The 18,806-nt window shown below is 34.9% G+C and overlaps 1 protein-coding gene across 2 annotated transcripts in view; it reads right to left on the bottom strand.

Annotated features, from left to right (window-relative positions):
- Positions 1-18,806, bottom strand: part of vipr1b (vasoactive intestinal peptide receptor 1b) — a 72,287-nt gene that overhangs the window by 10,982 nt on the left and 42,499 nt on the right. For both annotated transcript variants that reach the window (XM_089125681.1, XM_039666960.2), the window contains exons 4-6: positions 11,636-11,736; positions 8,871-8,968; positions 2,305-2,440 (exon numbers count right to left, since the gene is read on the bottom strand). In XM_089125681.1, the coding sequence (XP_088981807.1) occupies positions 2,305-2,440; positions 8,871-8,968; positions 11,636-11,736 (335 nt within the window). The remainder of the gene's footprint in view (positions 1-2,304; positions 2,441-8,870; positions 8,969-11,635; positions 11,737-18,806) is intronic.

An 18,806-nucleotide genomic window follows, 5' to 3' on the forward strand; every position in this document is an offset into this window, starting at 1 on the left:
AATAATGATTGCCAAGGCAATGCTAAATATTGTGAAACTGATTCAACTCAGTTTATTCGAAACTAAACAGCTGAAACCAGCATGAATTGCTCCAGATTGGTTTAGGCTGGTCTTGTGCAGGTCTAAGTGGAGAGAGGCAACATTTATTTGACCAGCTTTGCTGTTTTACATGAAATGTTGCATGGTGTAATTTTAATTTGGTCATGGACACTCTTTTCCCTGCTTATTTTTTATTTTTACTGGCATGTTTTTCATTTTGACACTCTTTTACTTGCTTTACTACTTTTGCTGATTTCCTTGCATGGTCCAAGTTTTATTTTTGTCACCGTCACTCTTTTACTTGCTTTATACAAGTATTAATAATTTTGCTGTTTTACTTGCATGGTCTAATTTTTAATTTAGTCACTGTCACTCTTTAATCTGCTTTTTTTATTACTTTTACTAGGTTTGCTGTTTTACTTGGATGATCTAATTTAAATTTTGTTACTGTTCTTTAACACTTTTTTTTCCGTTTTAATTTTGTTACCGCCTCTCTTTTATCTGTTTTCACAAATTTCTGTTGGTTGTTGGTTTAAGCAAAACCTAGCTGGTGAGGTTAGTCAAATAGCTTTGGTCCTGGTGGAGTTTCTGGAAATATTACTGGTTAACCCCTTAACTGTCACCGTCCTGGTACCGGGATGCCTAATTTTACGTCACTATATTTCTATTAAATCCTAATCTAATTATGACAAATTATATTGGAAATTATTGTTGGAAAGGTCTAAGACTTCTAAATATATATTCTACCCCTGTTTTGCGTTACAAATTATGTAGGAAGAGTAATTGATGAATTTATGACAAGAGTGCACCGCAAAAAAAGTCGATGCACCCACTTTTAATCATTGAAACTTCTGTTTTTATGCTAAAAGTTCATAATAAAACATATAATCCAGTATTTTTAAATAAAAAAATATAGTATAATATTATCCTCTAAAAATTATTATTATTATATATATATATTATCCTCTAAAATACAATATTATTTTTTTATCGCCTTTTTTATTAAATCACATATTTTAGTAGTTATCATAAATTAGGTATAATTTGAAAGCTTATAAACTCAGAATTCATCCTGTGAAAACCGTTTTATAATTGAACGTTGCGTTACCATAGAAACGGTACTTATTTTATCAGGCTCCTCCCCTTTTGGGCATCATTCTATTTCATAATTTAGGATCAAAACCTTTTTCTAATCTTGGCAAAACACATATTGTCAGAAAGGTCTGAGTCTCAAGGTTCCAAATTTTGTGACAGAATTGATATTTGGACAGAAATGTATTAATTTGTTAAGGCAGAATGTATACAACTAAATTCAACGGCACCCGGTGGCTATTTTTGGGACTACGCCTAAACAAAATCTCACGGGAGCTTCAATTTGTGTGATATCAACTTCAAATTTGGAACATTACTTGGTTAGATTTATGGCTTTGATTTTATAGTAATTTTAGAGTAAAAAATATTTTGTAAAATATAGATTTTATATAAAATAAAAACTATATAGTACAGTATTTGATTCACTGTAAATTTAAACTTCCATAACTTTTTCATACTTTCATTTTTTGAAGTGTTTTCACTTCAGCAATAATCTGCTGATTGTTTTCTTTAAAACAAGACCAAATGGGTATATATTCCAAAGCATTCTTGAATTACAACCATTTAAGTTTGAATAGTGTATTTTAACCCCCATTCTCAAAAAGGGGTTAAACTAGACACTAGTTTTTGACACTAGCAAACCGTTTAATAGGCTTGTCAGCACAGTAGTGTAAACTAGCAAACAAGAAATACCCTATGCTGTCAGTGTAAAAAATTACCCAAACTTCACCTCACATCTTGCGATTTTACACTTTTGAAAGGAAAATCTGTGAAATTGAATTGGCTTGAGGGTTTACAACAATAACAGTGGGTGGGAGTACACACCATCCAGAATGACTAGAACAAGCATTTTGGCAAGCTGGTTCAAACAGAGGTCACCAACAGCAATAAATTCAGCAGGGAGTGCGAAGTTATGCCCACGGATGTTTAGCAGCAGACATAACAGTCGAGAGGCCCAGGACACTTCTGTTAACACACCACGAGACCCGTGAGTATATCAAAAAAATGTAAACGTAAGCTGGGATAGACTATATTTACTCTGATTATTACTAACAATGATTGGATACTTGGTTTGCAGCGTGTGGATCTCACACAGTTTGCTAATAGAAACTAACAGACTGCTGAGGGATCCATACGAAAATAAACAAACAGACTGTGCAATAATGAACTTACAGAGCCAGTTGAGCAGTTGTCAGACTCTTGAACGATATCATACAGCACCGCATCTTTGACGAAGACAGCAACGGCTTTCAAAATGAAGGACACGAACAGGTGCATGTGGATGTAGTTACGCGTGCAGTGGAGCTTCCTGAGGGAATACAAGGAATACAATCAGCCACACTTACTGAATCTAAAATACGTTAAGCCTGATTGAGAAGTCCCCTGCCCCCTAATTACATCCCATCCTTGGAACTAATAATGGAAAAATGACAGCTAATTACACTACAAATGAAATCCTAATTGAGCTTTCTGGTCCTTGAAAGGGGTTCGTTAAATGGGTAATTTGTTGCATTGTGCTGTCCAACGTCCATTTCACACACATTTCTACTTACCGTAAACAAGGGAATTCACAAAATCTGATTAAAAATTCAACTTTATAGCTGCTCATTTATTGTCCAGCCTGCGTATTTAATATTATGAAGCTATGGCGCGCGGATTCAAATTCTAACTACAATGCATCTACACTATGGAACAAAGTAAGTCATGGGTTTGGAGGAAGACAAGAGTGAGTAGACGATGACATAATATTGATTTTATGGGGAGGATATTCTTTTAAGAGTCCATGCAATCTAATATCCCAGAACACCCTGAACATCTTTTTTGTTTGTTTACTGTATATTGTCCATACCTCACATATGTAAAACAGCAGACACTTTGTTTAAACACTGGGTTCTTTCTGCCTCTGGTGCAAAGAAAAAAATCATATTTTATAGTATGTTACAGTCATGCTCTCAAATCTAATCTACAAAGCTGTCATGCTGTAAATACATAAACAACATCTGCTACAAGTTACAATGCTCAAAGTTTAAAGCAAAGGGAGATATTTTCTTTTAAATGACCCCTCCTGGGTTAGTGACAACACCAACCCTAGAATTTACATAAACCCCGCCCCCGGAAACACAATTAATAGATTATCATGACAAAATATGCTAATCAATGACTAGAGGATAACTACACATAAGCTACATAAGTTCATCAAATAACCATTCAAAAATGTCCTGCATTCTACATGTTGTCACTTCTTCTTCTCGGTCTGACTCGGGTTTGAACATAAAAGACTAAAGTGTTTGAATTTTTTAGTGAATGTCTGTGTGAGGTAAAGGAACACAAACTGTTGAAGCTCCATCCTCTGCAGCTCATTTGCAAAGGGACAGACACAGAAATGGTGCATTTTTGCTCACCCTCAAAAAGTGACAATTTTAACATGCTATATAAAAATATCTGTGCATTTTGAGCTAAAACTTCACATACACACTCTGGGGACATCAAAGATTTATTTTACGTGAAAAAGGTATTATACCATCCCTTTAAAAAATTCCATAAACTTTTGTCATTATCTCACCGCAAGAGGTCTTAAAGTAAACGTGTTTTTCAGCAGCTTATTATTAAGCTTAAGTCTTTCGGTAACACTTTAAGGAATCATTTGTTAACATGAACTAACCATGTACAATATGTTTTTACTGTATTTGTTAATGTTAGTTAATGCAAATTTTACTAGTTCAGACCATTAACTGCGACGTTAACAGATAACGACGTTAACTTTTGAACTAGTATTAATAAAATAATACATAGTATTAAATGTATTAGTAAATCCTGAGATTACCCAAGATTAATAAATAGGGATGCACCGATATGAAAATTTTGGCCGATACCAATAATTCTTTATATTTGAAAGCCGATACCCGATATATTGGCCGATATCTAACTTTTTAGACAATTTTTGATTATAAAAAAGTCTCCTCATAAAAAGTCAAGATACAAACATAATTATGATGTTCTTATTTTAATGTTGTGTAGCCGATATGACAGACTTGCGCTGCATATTTTGCACTTTAACTGGATTTTCCTTTTTTTAAGTGATTTCAATCATATTTCAAGCAATTTAAAATCATCATGTTGAACAGTGCGCATCTAAAGTGCCTCAGCTCAAGGAAATACATTATTTATTGGCTTTTAGATATCGGCTGAATGTTCTTGTTGGGTCGATAACGATAACATTAAAAATGATCATATCGATAATATATGATAATATATATATTATCATATATTATACCGATAATGTCGTGCATCGATACCGATAATGTCGTGCATCCCTATTAATAAATGCAATAGTAGAAGTATTATTAGTTCAGGTTAACTAATGTAGTTGTTTGTGAATGATTTAAACAGTAAAACAGTAGTTTATGAAACCCTATCGTAAAGAGTTGCCTGTCTTTCTTTTGATTACCAACTGCATCATTGAAGAGTCTGTTTATATTGAGTTTCCTAAAATTAGTCTGGATTTTGACTTATGCTATTGGATTTCAATTTGTCTAGCTTCATTGGTGATGTCTTGCTTCAATTTGTTACAATTATGTGTCCAGTAAGATGAATTCTAAACAATGTGTGGAAAAGTTACTATTGATTACTCCAATTGTTTTGTGTCTGTGGCAAAAGCCTGCTGAGATGGGCCAAAAATATTATACATTACAGCAGGTTGAAATCAATGAATCTCGCTTTTGAGGTCACTACAGCATCCATCCCTTATTTTGGATATTTGATACGGTTCCTCCACTAAAAATCTTTTTCATTTTTACCAAAGGTTTAGTCCAAATACATTGGACAACTTTTAGATTAGTCAAATCAAAAACAGTGTTTTTACAGTGTATAGACAAGTGTGAACCAGTGAAGAAGCCTGGTTTTTATATAAGTTGTATTTCATTGCTTGACATTGCAGTTCTCTCTAACTGACAATAACTTACATTAAGTTAAAGGTCAAATTCGTGTGTTTCCTTTAACCTAGCACTCATGCGCAGGCATGATGTCTCTGGTTTGCTCATTTTACATGCTGTGATCTGACACTATCAGCACGATTTTTTACAGACACACGGGTCCATGTTGTGTCTCTAGTGAGTGGCCATCTGCAGGATAACCTTGCATTATACCACAGACAGGTTTAGACCCTACAACATTTTTTTTTTCCATGTGTTTCTTGGTAAACGAACAATTTAAACCACAGACTGTGTTTCCACCAACCAATGAAAACGTGTGACCTGAGTCATTCAATGGAGTGGGAGCAAGTGTTCAAACTGGCAATAATAACCTGAGGTGTGATCAGGTCTTCAACCCCTGTCATTCCTTGAAATCCCACACCAGACTGATATAGTCTCAGTTAAGACTGCTAAAGCCAGCAGCTCGAGTGCAGATAGTGTTAAGAGATGGGATTAGGACTGATTACTTTGCTCCAGAGCTGAACATGAGCAGCTTTACTGCTCTGCCATACTTGTACACATGAACCTTATTACTGATGGGAATAGCAGCATTAAGTGTGGGTTGTGGTGGTTAAACCTCGGGTTGGTAATCAGAACGAGAATGCCGTGAACTATCATATTTGTGCCCTTGAGCAAAGCAAGTAACCCCAGGGTGCTCCAAGGAGGATTGACGCTGTAATAACAGTGCTGTGAGTTGCTAAAAGTATCCGTTTATGACTGTTTACAGCAGAACTTGTGCATTTTTATAGGTCAGCTTCTTGCTAGGTTTATCAGACACAGACTAGATGGAGTCCTGTCCCCACAAATGTCCCCATTTTATAGCAAGTTCTAAACACCCTGCATTGTAAATAAGCCTTACCAACATAACCCATTGGTTTCCAGAGCATACTAACAGTCGTGAATATTTAAGGGGTTATATATAATAATCAGGGATGTGATCGTGCGAGTGAAAAAAAGCAGGATTTTTTTTTAAGACCCAGTGTAAAGCACTTTTTATTTTTAAAACACCTGAATCAGCCATTTACTGCATGAACTACCAGAAACTGTGATGAGTGACACACATGGAAATATATGTAACAGCTATAATTTATTTGTAGTACCCTTAGAAGCATTTATGAATTATATTAAAGCTGAACGCTTTTGATTGGTCATCACGCTCCTAAACTCAACAGAAACGTGTGCGATTGGTTAAATGGGTCATATAATGCCATTTTTGCACAAGTTAATATGAATCTTTAGGATCTAAATGAAAACGTTGTAATATACGAAGAGTTCAGATGCAAAAGCCTCTAAGTGCCATTTGAAATTTTCTTCTAAAATTATCATTTTTATCAAGCTTGTGTATTTAAGTTCAGTAATTTCACTTAAATGGCAATGAAGATTACCTATTAATTGTCATTTAAGTGAAATTACTGAACTTAAATACACAAGCTTGATAAAAATGGTCATTCTAGAACAAAATTTCAAATGGCACTTAGAGGCTTTTGCATCTGAACTCTTTAAAAATTCTCATTAGTATTTGTAAGAAAACACTATTTTTACCTGGTCAAAAACAGCTCTGTTTTCAGCACGCCATTTCAGTGCATATGCCTTTAAATGATAATGAGCTTCGCTCACTCCGCCCATCTGTTCGGCGGACGTTTAGACAACGCACGTGGTGTGTTACCTTGACAACAGTTGAGGGTATATTTTAGAGAGAGAATGGCAGAGGGAGTCTCTGAGGACACATCTGTACAACCGTATCAATTTAAACCGGAGTCGGACCCGGAACAAGATGGCGGCCGTAAAGAAGTTTGTCAATTAAGGCTCGAACAGGATGTTTCTGAATGGTTGGTTAACGTAATGTCACTTTGATCTATCTTTGTATGTACTGGCGGTGTAGTGTCGTGAGATACGAACGCTGTATGTTTACTGATATATAGCTAAGTTCGTTGACAGATTGATGTTAAATTTAATGGTCATGAACAACTTTTTTTTTCACGATTTGCAAAGATTAATAAAGATGAATAAATCTTAAATCCAATCTCTAATCCATAAACATTATTAGATCCATCAGCTTGACAGTAAGTCCCATCATTCAACTCATCACTGCGTCATAAACCTACACCTTTGTTATTGTTGGAAACAGCGGACTCTGTGGCGAAAAAAACTACATACTGTGCCTTTAACTAATATTATCAGGTAAACGTATTCTGTTATATAAAGATTTTGAAACAAATTACACCCCCCACCACCTGCGATTTTATTTTTATCACTGATCTGCATGATTCATGTGGGTCATGATTTTAGGCTGAAAAACCCAGAATTCCATATAAATCCAGAAGAATCGCATCCCTGAATAATTTTTATGCACTAATCGCTTTTTTTATTCCCAGTGTGTGAACAACTTTGAACAAAACGTAAAAAATAAGACATTCCACGACTTTACTAGAAAGCCTGTAGACTGGTTTTTATGCTAAGGACTTTTTATTTTTTTTATTATTCTTTTTGCCAGATGTGACGTTTACAGTATGTGCGCTCCAGGGAGTTAATTCATACTGATAATTAAGTGATAGTATTTTGACAACTGAACTAGGAAATGTCCCTAGTTTCCATTTCAGACATCTGATCACCTTATTATGAACAAGATACATCCATAGCAGTTCCTGTATTGAGCATGTCACAGTAATGTGCCATGTCAAAAATGAATCATCCAGCAGAACAGCTTCATTAATAGTCTAATCCACAACAAATCTAATGTTTCATTCAGACACAAATAATTTTGCCCAAGTGATTTGAGTGCTTTAAATGGTTTTAAATTAAATCGAGCTTGTGGTTCAAAGCATCACTAGTGGGTTTATTTATGAACTGCACTGAAATGATTCTCTGATGGTGAAGAGTCTTCTTTGGCCTAGATGAAATGTGTGTTGGAAAATAGATGTAAGAAGAAAGCTTCTGTCATTAGCAGGGCATTCTGTCTCTAGTGAGCCAGATCAATCACTGCAGTCTCACAACGGAAACATGTTGCTCGCTGTTTAATCCTCGACAGCTTCAATGACTCGCTCCATGACACCTCATGGTGCATTTAGGGTTGGCTTCAACCATGCATGAAACACTGTTTTCTGTGTTTAAATCCTGTTAGCTTCATCAAAATGTCATCCTTCAGTGTGAACTTTATGTGGGGACAAAAAGGTTGAAAATGTTTTTTTTTACTTTTTTTTTTAAAAACTATCTCAAATTTGAAATCACATTTCAAAACTGTTTTTCATGTTACATTTAAAATCTCACTATTTCTAAAATTTATAATATATTTCAGGCAGTTGTTCCTTGTATTGTTCTTGGACCCTGTTTCATTTATTTGAAGATGGTTAAAATAAGCAAATTGAATAATTTCACTCTCAGTTTATTTGAAGGTTAGGTGGACACAAAGTAATTTGTCCTAGAAATAATTGCTTTGGATAGGTTATTTAAAACTAGTTAAAGCAAAATTGGTACTACAAACATGATACATCTAAAAAAAAAAAAAAATTGTAGCACTATAGCTACATTGACTATACTAATAACTTTAATTGTGCATAATTACATGCAGCTAACCAAAATCCTATTCCTAACCCTTTAGTAAGTACAATTAATATTACTCAATACTTAAATTTATAATTAAATTGTAAGAAGGACAACTTAAAATAAAGTGTAACCACATTGTTTTGGTAGACGAACATAATCGGCTGAACATAACCCCTTACCCAGACCTACATGTTTAGCATAGTTGACAAATGTACAAATTCTTACCTGAATATACAAAGTATTACAATGGCAGTAGTGAGAGAAATGAGAGAAACACTGTGTCCAATGGTGTAGCCAATCTTTATTGACCTGAAGAAACTATCCTGCAAAGGAAAAGAAAGAATGTGTGTTCACTAAACAGCACATACTCAGTTTAAACAACCATCTCTGTTCAAATTTTACCATTCAAAAATTTGGGGTCCGCAAAAAAAAGAAAAAAAAAAAAGAAATTAATACTTATATTTATAAAGTCACAAAAAAATTCTATTTCAAATAAGTGCTGTTCTTTTTTAACGTTCTATTCAGCAAAGTAACTACTCTATTTATTATTTTTATTGAACTGACTCGATGCCCACATAGAAGGAAATTATTAGTTGAAATAAAGTCGTTATTTTTGGGGTTTTTGTGCACAATTAGTATTCTCATCGCTTGATAAATTTAGGATTGAGCCACTGTAGTCTTTTGGACTATTTTAACGATGTCTTTAATAACTTTTCGGGGAACAAGTTTCAATCCCTTAAGAAGCCTATGGAGGAGTGATCCAGCTCTTACGGGGTTGAAACAACATGAGGGTGAGTAAAAACTGATAGAATTTTCATTTTTGGGTGAACTATCCCTCTAAATTATCTCGCACAGATGGACAAACACGAAATATGCTTGACGCTAGCTCTGCGATATGCAAAGTTTCAAACCTCACTAGATTTAGAGGCGAAGGAGGACAAAAAGAGCCATCATTGCAGCCTGCGCCTGTGCTTCAGTTATTGTGTGTGAGACAGATCTCAGAACTGGTGGGAGCATATTGTGGCGGGCTTAACGAGGAGCAGTGGATCCAAAATTTTATTAGGAGTTTATTGAGGCAAAATTGTAGTTCCCTTTCGTATGGGAACTCCTACGACTCCTCTGACAAGACGTCTCCGTTCCCTACTCAGGGAATGAGGGTTACCATCGCTAGTTAATATAGTGAGACCCTCTATAAACGCGTGACTGAGATTTCTTTCAAAATCATTAAAAATTATGACAGTATTGAATAAAACCTTTTGATTACGGTATTATATTTCTTACCACCACTGAATGCACTTTCTAGCGTATCATTCTTTTAAAAGCAAGAAATGTACGTACATTTTGTCTTGACTCTTGGTCTAAAAAAGCTATCTCAGATGCATGCAAGGTTTGATATCTAATCTTACAATTGTCAGTATTGTGTTCGATGTGTAAAATATAAAAGTTTTTTAAAAAGCACATTGCTCTCATGTATGACGAGAGTGGGGTCAAAATATTTTTTGTCTATTTTATTGGATCCTGATGTCTGAAAAAGAGGATTCTTACTCAAGGTTTTCTTTTCTGTGGTAAGAATGGGAACTATGCCCAATGCAAATCTTTAAAAGACACACTTCATATTTCAAATAACCCCCTCTATAGCCTTTGACCAAAGTTGAATATAAAAACCTGAACATAACAAGGAGCACCAGATGCTCACTAACAAGAACACAAAATTCCTTTTAAGTCCTATGCCCACGTATTCCCGGTGGCTCTGAAGAGCGAACGAGCTGATTACCCATCCTGTTGATGCGGAAACATGGTGGGAAAGCTTTCATCAAAGGGCAAAGGTCATTTGCTCTTCACTTAACTATACTCTGCTCAAAAGATCAAGGCTTTTCAAATTATATAATAACTTCAGCGATGGCTTATTTGTATGTTTACAAATACCTCCAAGGGCTGACATCTATGCGTATCGCTAAATAAAGGAGCTTTTATGTTTGGACATAGTTTGCACTAGGCAATAAAAGGCAGGCTGGAAAAGGAGGCTAAGAGGTTGACTGGAAAAAGGTGAACGTTAAAGCTTGGGCTTTTTGGGTGAGGGACACTCAATTTGAAATGAGAATGGTCGTTTTGTGTGGGCTAAAAGTCCAATATGTCAAGAGTCTGAGCATTTCAGTGTTGTATAATGCCAGTGGAGTTTCTGAAAACACTAGTTTGACATAAATGATATTTGAAGATATTTTGCATGCACGTACGATGCTCTCTAAAGTCTCCCAATTACATGAAGTGATAGGAAACTACTTTAGCCCTATTTGGATGGTAATTGTTTCTTATGGGGACTTCTAAAAAACACATTTGCATGTACCTCAGAAAGTTCTGTGATACTCTGAACCCATGAACGTGCTGCTTATGTGGTCAGTCATGTAATCGCCAGCTGTAAATGACATTTGCGTTATTGCTTGGACAATTAATCAATTCATATTTAATTTAACAAAAGAAAAATAATATTTTATTTTATTTTTTTATCTCTCAAACTGACGGATGTCATTTTAAAAATAGGGAAATTAGCTAATTTACTGTTCTAAGTTTAGAGTAAGTTAGAAATAGTCTCAAAAGATCATATGATTTTGTTCTCTTATTTATTTTTCTACAGCTCCCATTCACTGTAGTAGAGTGGTGTATATAATTCTTGTAAATAAATATTTTCCAGTATTTCAGTAATAAAGGTATCCATATTTTAAATGCAAAGCGCAATAGTGTGTAGTGGTCAAAAAGGATTTAGGCAATTACTTTTGAATTGTCCCTTTCTTGCAAACTCAGAAATGTGGATTCAGAGTTTGGATGACATTTAAATTCAGAAAAACATTACTGTAGGTATTTCGGCCAGAAAAAAAAAAAAAAAAAACTTGGACAGCAATAAAAATCACTGCCCCTGTACTGTAAAGTTAAAATGATTTTACGTCCCTGTGAGAAACAATTACTCGTCGAAGAGAGAAACTATTTGTACTTACATCGTCAACAGTGCCATTCAGATTATAGCCACAATACACTGCGATTTCCATTGGGTCCATTTCAGTCCAGCCATCAGCAGTGCAAGTCTTTGAGAGGTTACCTGTGTGAGAAAAGTTAAGGTCATTAACCTCAAGATACACATGCTGGCTGTTCTATTTAGAAGTTGCAGCTGTTTATTACTCTTTTGATTTTAACTGAAACAACGTGAGCCCTGAGAGCTGGCGTCCTGGAGTGAGTCTGCTTTAATCCAGAAAGCCATTTAACTTTGTGCAAAGACATGTGGGACCACGTCATCCCTCTCGCTGAGGTGTTTCTTGGCACTTCTCATTGCCCACTGAATGCAAAACTCTGCATCAGATCAATACCCAATGAGACCCAACTGAGCACTGTGATTGAGTGAGCGTATTGTTTTGATCTAAGCTGTATATTCTGTATACAAATTTGAACAATGAATTATTGAGATGCTTAGGAAAGAAAACATTTTAGGTCATAAGATTTATGCAGAGTTGGGAAAGCTACTTTGTAATCACTTCTTTAAGTAGTTAAACAGTCAAAATACTGTTTGAAAAGGTAGTTAGCTGCATTATAAGTTATGAACCAAATTTGTATAAATTACATTTAAGTTACTTGAGAGATGTATCAATTAAATACAACGTGTATGTTCTGTTTAAAGGAATAGTTCTCTTTTAAAAAAACTCACTTACTAAATTATCATCTTGGATGATAATTTGTCATCCAAGATGTCTACGTCTTTCTTCAGTCGAAAATAAATTGAGGTTTTTGATAAAAACATTTCAGGATTTTCTCCATATAATAGACTTTATTGGGAACCAAACGGTTCAAGGTGCAAATGAGAGTTTCAGTGCAGCTTCAAAGGGCTTTAAACAACACCAGACAGTGGATAAGGGTCTTACTTCGAGTCATGACTCAAAAAAAGGTTTGTTAATTTTGATTTGAACAGGAGAGTCACTAACGCTCATCACAGAACAGAGCAAGGCGAGCATTTGTGCTTATAAAACCGAAACTTTATTTATTTTTTAAATGACCGATCGTTTCGCTAGATAAGACCCCTATTCATCGTCTGGTGTCGTTTAAAGCACTTTGAAGCTGCACTGAAACTCTCATTTGGACCTTGAACCGTTTGGTTCCCATTGAAGTCCATTATATGGAGAAAAATCCTGGAATGTTTTCATCAAAAACCTTTATTTCTTTTCGACTGAAGAAAGACAGACATGGACGTCTTGGATGACATGGGGGTGAGTAAATTATCAGCAAAAGTTTTTTTTTTAAAAGTGAACTACTCCTTTAAGCCTGCCTGAGTTAGTTTGTTTCCTTGGTAACTCATTAGTTAAATCATTCTGTTTAATTCCCTCATTATTCCCCATGTTGTTCTCCATCGAAAGTATTCAACACCAATTTCAAATCAAGAATATTAGCCAAATTTACAGACTTTCAGCTGTTTGCAATGACAAACAATCCAACAAAAAGTAATTGAAGTAGCTCAACACAACAAATGTTTCAAGTGTTTTCCCCAAATTCAACTGAAACCTTTAACTTCTGGAGTCTCAAAATTATTCAACCCCCTATATAGAATCCCTCACAACAGCACAAATCTGTCTCAAGCACACCTGATGCAATAATTCAAGGACATCACTGAATACATGAAATACTGAACTGGGTTTGTTGAGTGTTACGTTTGACTGCATAAAATGCCGAAATAAAAAGAACTGTCCAAAAAGTACAGTTTCAAATGCAAGTTCCCTCGCCATTCATAAACAAGGAACAGGATACAAAAAAATAGCAAAAGCACTAAATGTTCCAAGAGGCAACGTTAATAGAACAGTGGGTGCACTACCTGGACGGCTAAGAAAAAGGAAGCTATCAAACTAATTTCTGAGAAGGCAGGTTCAGAAAAAGCCTTGAGTGCCTGCAAATGACCTACAGCAAGACTTGCTGGCAACAGGCACAGATGAAGGCGGCGCGTACTAAAATAATGCGTTTTCCAAGATGTACACCACTGACCCAAAAGCACAAGAAAAGTGTGCTCCAATGTCTTGCTGCAACTCATATAAATAAGCCACAGAAGTTTTGGGATTCTGTTCTATTAAGCAATGAAGAAAAACTGTAAATTTGCTTTTCTATGGATCAGTGGTATGTCTGGAGGAACCAGAAGCCTATGCTGAAAAGAACAGTCTGCCAACAGTTAAGCATGGTGGTGCTCTGGGGCTGCTTTGCATCCTCGGGCACTGGAAACCTGCAGCATGTGGAGGGCAAGATGGATTCACTGAAGTATCAGGAAATCCAGGAGAAATGTCATGCCGTCAGTGTGTCAATGCCCTTCAAACAGGACAATGATCACAAGCATACCTCAAATTCTACCAAGGCTTGGACGATTCTACAGTGGCCATCACAGTCAACTGACTAACATCTGGTGGGATTTGAATAAGGCAAGCAAACCCAAAAATATTTCTGAACAGCAGGCCATTGCTCATGAGGAAGGGCTAAGATTATTAGGAAGCGCTGCCAGAAGCGGATGTCTGGTGATACATCTCATTTGTAGCAGGTCATAACAGCAAAAGACTGTTCTATTAAGTACTAAAGATGCTTGCCATGAAGGGCATGAATAATTTTGAGACTGCAGACATCCTTAAAAGTTGCATTTTAATTTAAATTTGGAGAAACAACATATGTTGTGTTGAGCTATTTAAATAACCTTTGTTTGATCCTGTGTTCGGGGATCGACTTATCGAGACTATTTTCTAAGATGGCTCCTGTCTGTATACGCAAAGTGAAAGTATCTTCTTATTAAATGGTCTGTACAATTTCAAAGTTCTCAATGCTTCGTTTTGCATGCATGGACCCTCATTATGTTACTGTGTTAGTGTGGGGCTATTTTGAGTCTTGTTAGTGGAATAAACTCGCAATTTCTTTTTACTTAGCAAATGCCCCCAGTGCTAGTTTTTAGAGATAAAACTCTTTACATTCGATTATCATGAAAACAAATCTCAGAGAACGATTGACGAGGTATCGATGTTTTATTAGACCAAAGGTTCATTTTGCGGCCGGAGTTCTCCTTTAAGCCTAACTCGTTCATTGTAGCAGCCAAAACCTTTTCAAACAACTGTTCATCCATAGCCATCTTCAACGTCGCAGCGCTGTCGTCATCTGTTTAGCCCGCCTCTGGCCCGTCTCTATTCAGATACACGGATGTGATTGGTGCAGCTCGGCTACAAGGCCATAGTTAATGAGCATCATTACTCAATGTCGGAGTGACTCGCTGAGCAAATTCTAATTGTGCTCTCGTGAGAACTCTGGATTTCCAGGGTACTACAATGATGCATTTAGAGAGAGAATTGTCTCATGGTCCACAGACTGTGATAAATATGATGTATACTTCAGGAGGAAGGCCACTTAATTCCTCCTCAGTGAATTCATAGCGGATCCTCTGTTACAATGTCACACATTGATCCAAAACAAGCCAATCTTAACATTGCAAAATGAAAATAGAATAGAGGCATACAATAGAGCACTCAAATGGAAACACACTTTTTAAAAAAAGACTTTCCAAAGGGAACAAATGCCAGCAGAAACAAGTTAAATCTAGGCACCTGTGACTGCCCCAAAAGGAGGTGATCTCCACCTAGACATAACAATGTACACTGCTGAATTAATCATACTCATAAGTACAGTTTGAAACATTTTCCAACTGTTGGAAATACTTATTTGTAACTCAATAAATGGATTTTTTTTTTTTTTTACTTTTTCCCCACCAAAACCTTAATCCAAGTGGCAAATCATTCACTGGATTAAATTTGAAAAAGGTTAAATTGGGGAAATGTTCATCCACTCTAAAAAAATGCTGGGTTGTTTTAACCCAATTTTGGGTCAAATATGGACAAACCCAGCCATTGGGTTACATTTTTAAATGACATTTTTAACCCAATGTTTGAGTTAGTCCATATTTGACCCAATATTGGGTTAAAACAACCCAGCATTTTTTAGAGTGAGGTCTATTTTGCCATTGTTATGTTTAGATTTGGCCTACTGACTCACCCAAGGAAACATTTGGTAAAAATAAATATATATATATAAATCTGTAAATCTGTACATCATTTGATGTGCATGTCAGAACAAATAAACCTCTTCTTCTTGCACTGCCTGTGTGAAAATTTAAATAATCCATGAATAACTCTAACTCTAGATACAAATATTAAGAAAAAAATGTTTTATCTCTCTTTTAATTAACCAAAGAAGACGATGTTACATTCGTTTTTGTCAATAGGCTTATGTTTCTCTTATAACCTGCAGAGAGTTTTATTGTTCCTTTAATATGTATTGATCTGTTTATTTGTCATTTGGAAGATGCACCATAAAGTCAATAATGGCAAGTACTAAACACAGCTTCAGAATGTCAAGAGTTCAAAAGCAGGCTCAACTTGAAGGTTTCTTCGTCAGCCAGTTGATTGGCTAATTGGCTCAAAAAATAAAACAGACCTAAATAAATGTATTGACGGAAAGCACCAATATTACAGTAAATGAATCAACAGATTAAACTCTGCAATGATTAATGACATGATTAATATGGCTCAATACTAACTTGCGATTAACATCAATTAAATTTTTTCTGTTACTGATAATTATACGGTCCACTAACATATATTAGACAATAATAATAAAACAACAGTAAAAGTGACAATATGGGGGATAATTTGCATAAAATCAGCTTTGGGAAATTCACTAATATACAGAAAATGAAAAAGAAAATGTATATGTTACATTATTTATATATTATTATAATGTATTTAAGCATACTATGTCATCATACAACAACAGTATCACTGAGATACTATTATAGTTACCAGATAGTTTATTAATCTGTTTTCATTTTAATGTTAGTTAAAGTTTTAGTAAATACATTTTTATTTCAGTTTTAGTTATTTTTTTTACATCAAATTAACTAAATTAAAATGAGGAATGTTGGCTTGGCTGAAATAAAAAATGTTTTTTTTTTTTAAATTAATGTATATTTATCATTTTGGTTTAGTGTAAGTTTTAGATTTAAATCTAAATCAGTTAATAACACCTGACCAAGTACCTAAAAAAAGTTTGCTATAAATACACATTTACACACACATTTATACACCCACACACACACACACACACACACACACAAACTTTTATGTTAGATGTGATTAATATCATAAATTAATCAATTTGACAGCAAAGATTAAGAGATTTTTTCTTTTAAAATCTCACAGGCAAACATGCAAACAATCATGATACCAGCAGTCAGAACATTCAAAACATTATCAGAAAAGATGATAGAATAAAATTACATTTTCTATTGAAAAAGATTGTCTGGGCAGTGAAGAGTTTATCAAATAATCCTGACATCATAATAAAATGTTGAATGATCCCATCTAAAACAATTTGAATACTGTCAACTCAACTGCTTGAAATTCAGTTGACATTCGACGGTTATTTATTTTTTGACATGCACGTAACGTATCTTTCAATTTTTTTTAGATTCAAAAGCTCATTCTCATAATCCAACAGCATACCACAAAACATCTGAATCATACAAGACTCTTTCCATAATTATTAGTCAATATTTTCGCCTTGATTTAAATAAATGAATGCATTAATAATGAAAGGTGCATCATGCTTATCATGTAGAATTAAGATTCTTTTTCCTTTGCTATAAATTAATCCATTTTATACCTGATGCTAGTCCCTGGATTATCTGATATGCATAATGTTGAGATTATCCAAAAGACATGGATTAAAATCTGCTCATTTTAATTCATTGAATTTATACAAACACGTTACCAGCACCTGAAAGCTTGTGTAACATTATTGAATGGGATGTTTACTCTTGGCTTTTAGTGTAAGCATTGTTTGTCAGTTAAGGTTGACGCCAACCCTCTCACATTTATCAACACACGTAAACACCCACACGCAATATATCCATCTTCGCTCCTCACACATTGTTCGAGTAGACCTCCGGCTTTGTCATAAGCCACAGAGATCCCATGAAGCAAATCCAGAATGTCACATTAATCCTCGGTATTGAACTACGGACAGACTTTTATCATTTTGTAAAACCTAATCTGTCCTTTCCCATTCAAAGAGAACATTGTACTGCATATGCTTTAAATGAAAATGCATTAGAAATGTGTGGGACTTAAGTGAAAGATGTTGCTACTGTATGGTATTTCAGCAGTATAGCACCCGTAAAAGTATGTTCTATTCAAATATTTTGAGCTTCCACATCATAAGGAGAGTAAATGTTCAGTTCAAAGGGCAGGAAACAATAAATCACTTCACAGGAAGTGGAAATTAAGTCAGCAGGTCTCTGCAAAAAAAAAAAAAAAAAATGTAATTGAACTCTGTTGCTAAAAATAACCTCATCTGATGGCAAGGAAGCATCAGAAGAGCAACACTATCTTGCTGTGGGGAATCATATAAGTTACGAAATGCATGACTGATCCCTTTTGGGCAAAGATCAATAAATGTGTTTTCATTTATTTTGCACTCAAACGTGGCCATCTTCACCCTCTGCTGTATATGAAACAAGCAGGATGATTGAATGAACTACTGATTTGTGATATAAACACGGGCACTAAAAAAAATCCAGTGGCATACTATGCGTCATTAATCAAACATTCATTAATTAAGCACTCCTGAGAGGACTAAATGATATAGCAAGAGTAAAAGCCTTGCTTAATTAAATGTTGAGGTTAGCACCTCAATGAATACCTCAGCAATACAACTTCATTTAGAAACATTCTGGATATACTTGTTTATTCTTGTGTGAGAAAAACAGCTGATCAGGTAAGAAGAGTTTGATATATATAAACTAAATTTATATTCTCGTATTTACATACATACTCAGAACATACATCTCACAAATATTCATTAAGTTGTTTGTTTAGGTGTTGAGTTCAATTTTCAACAGTGTTTCTCATAAAATCCCTTATTGCACTTTTAAAGAAAATTTAAGCCATGCAAAAATCATATTAAAACCTGTTATCACAAAAAAATCATACAAAAAACTGCCCCATAACACTTAAAAAAAACTTGTGCATAATCTATTAAATTATGATTAATAGTTTGTAATTTAGTAGTAATAATCTAAATACACAGACAGAGTAATCTAGATAAAACAGA

The sequence above is a fragment of the Pimephales promelas genome, chromosome 22 (assembly GCF_988280905.1).
Source record: "Pimephales promelas chromosome 22, fPimPro1.hap1.1, whole genome shotgun sequence".
NCBI classification, from domain to species: domain Eukaryota; kingdom Metazoa; phylum Chordata; class Actinopteri; order Cypriniformes; family Leuciscidae; genus Pimephales; species Pimephales promelas.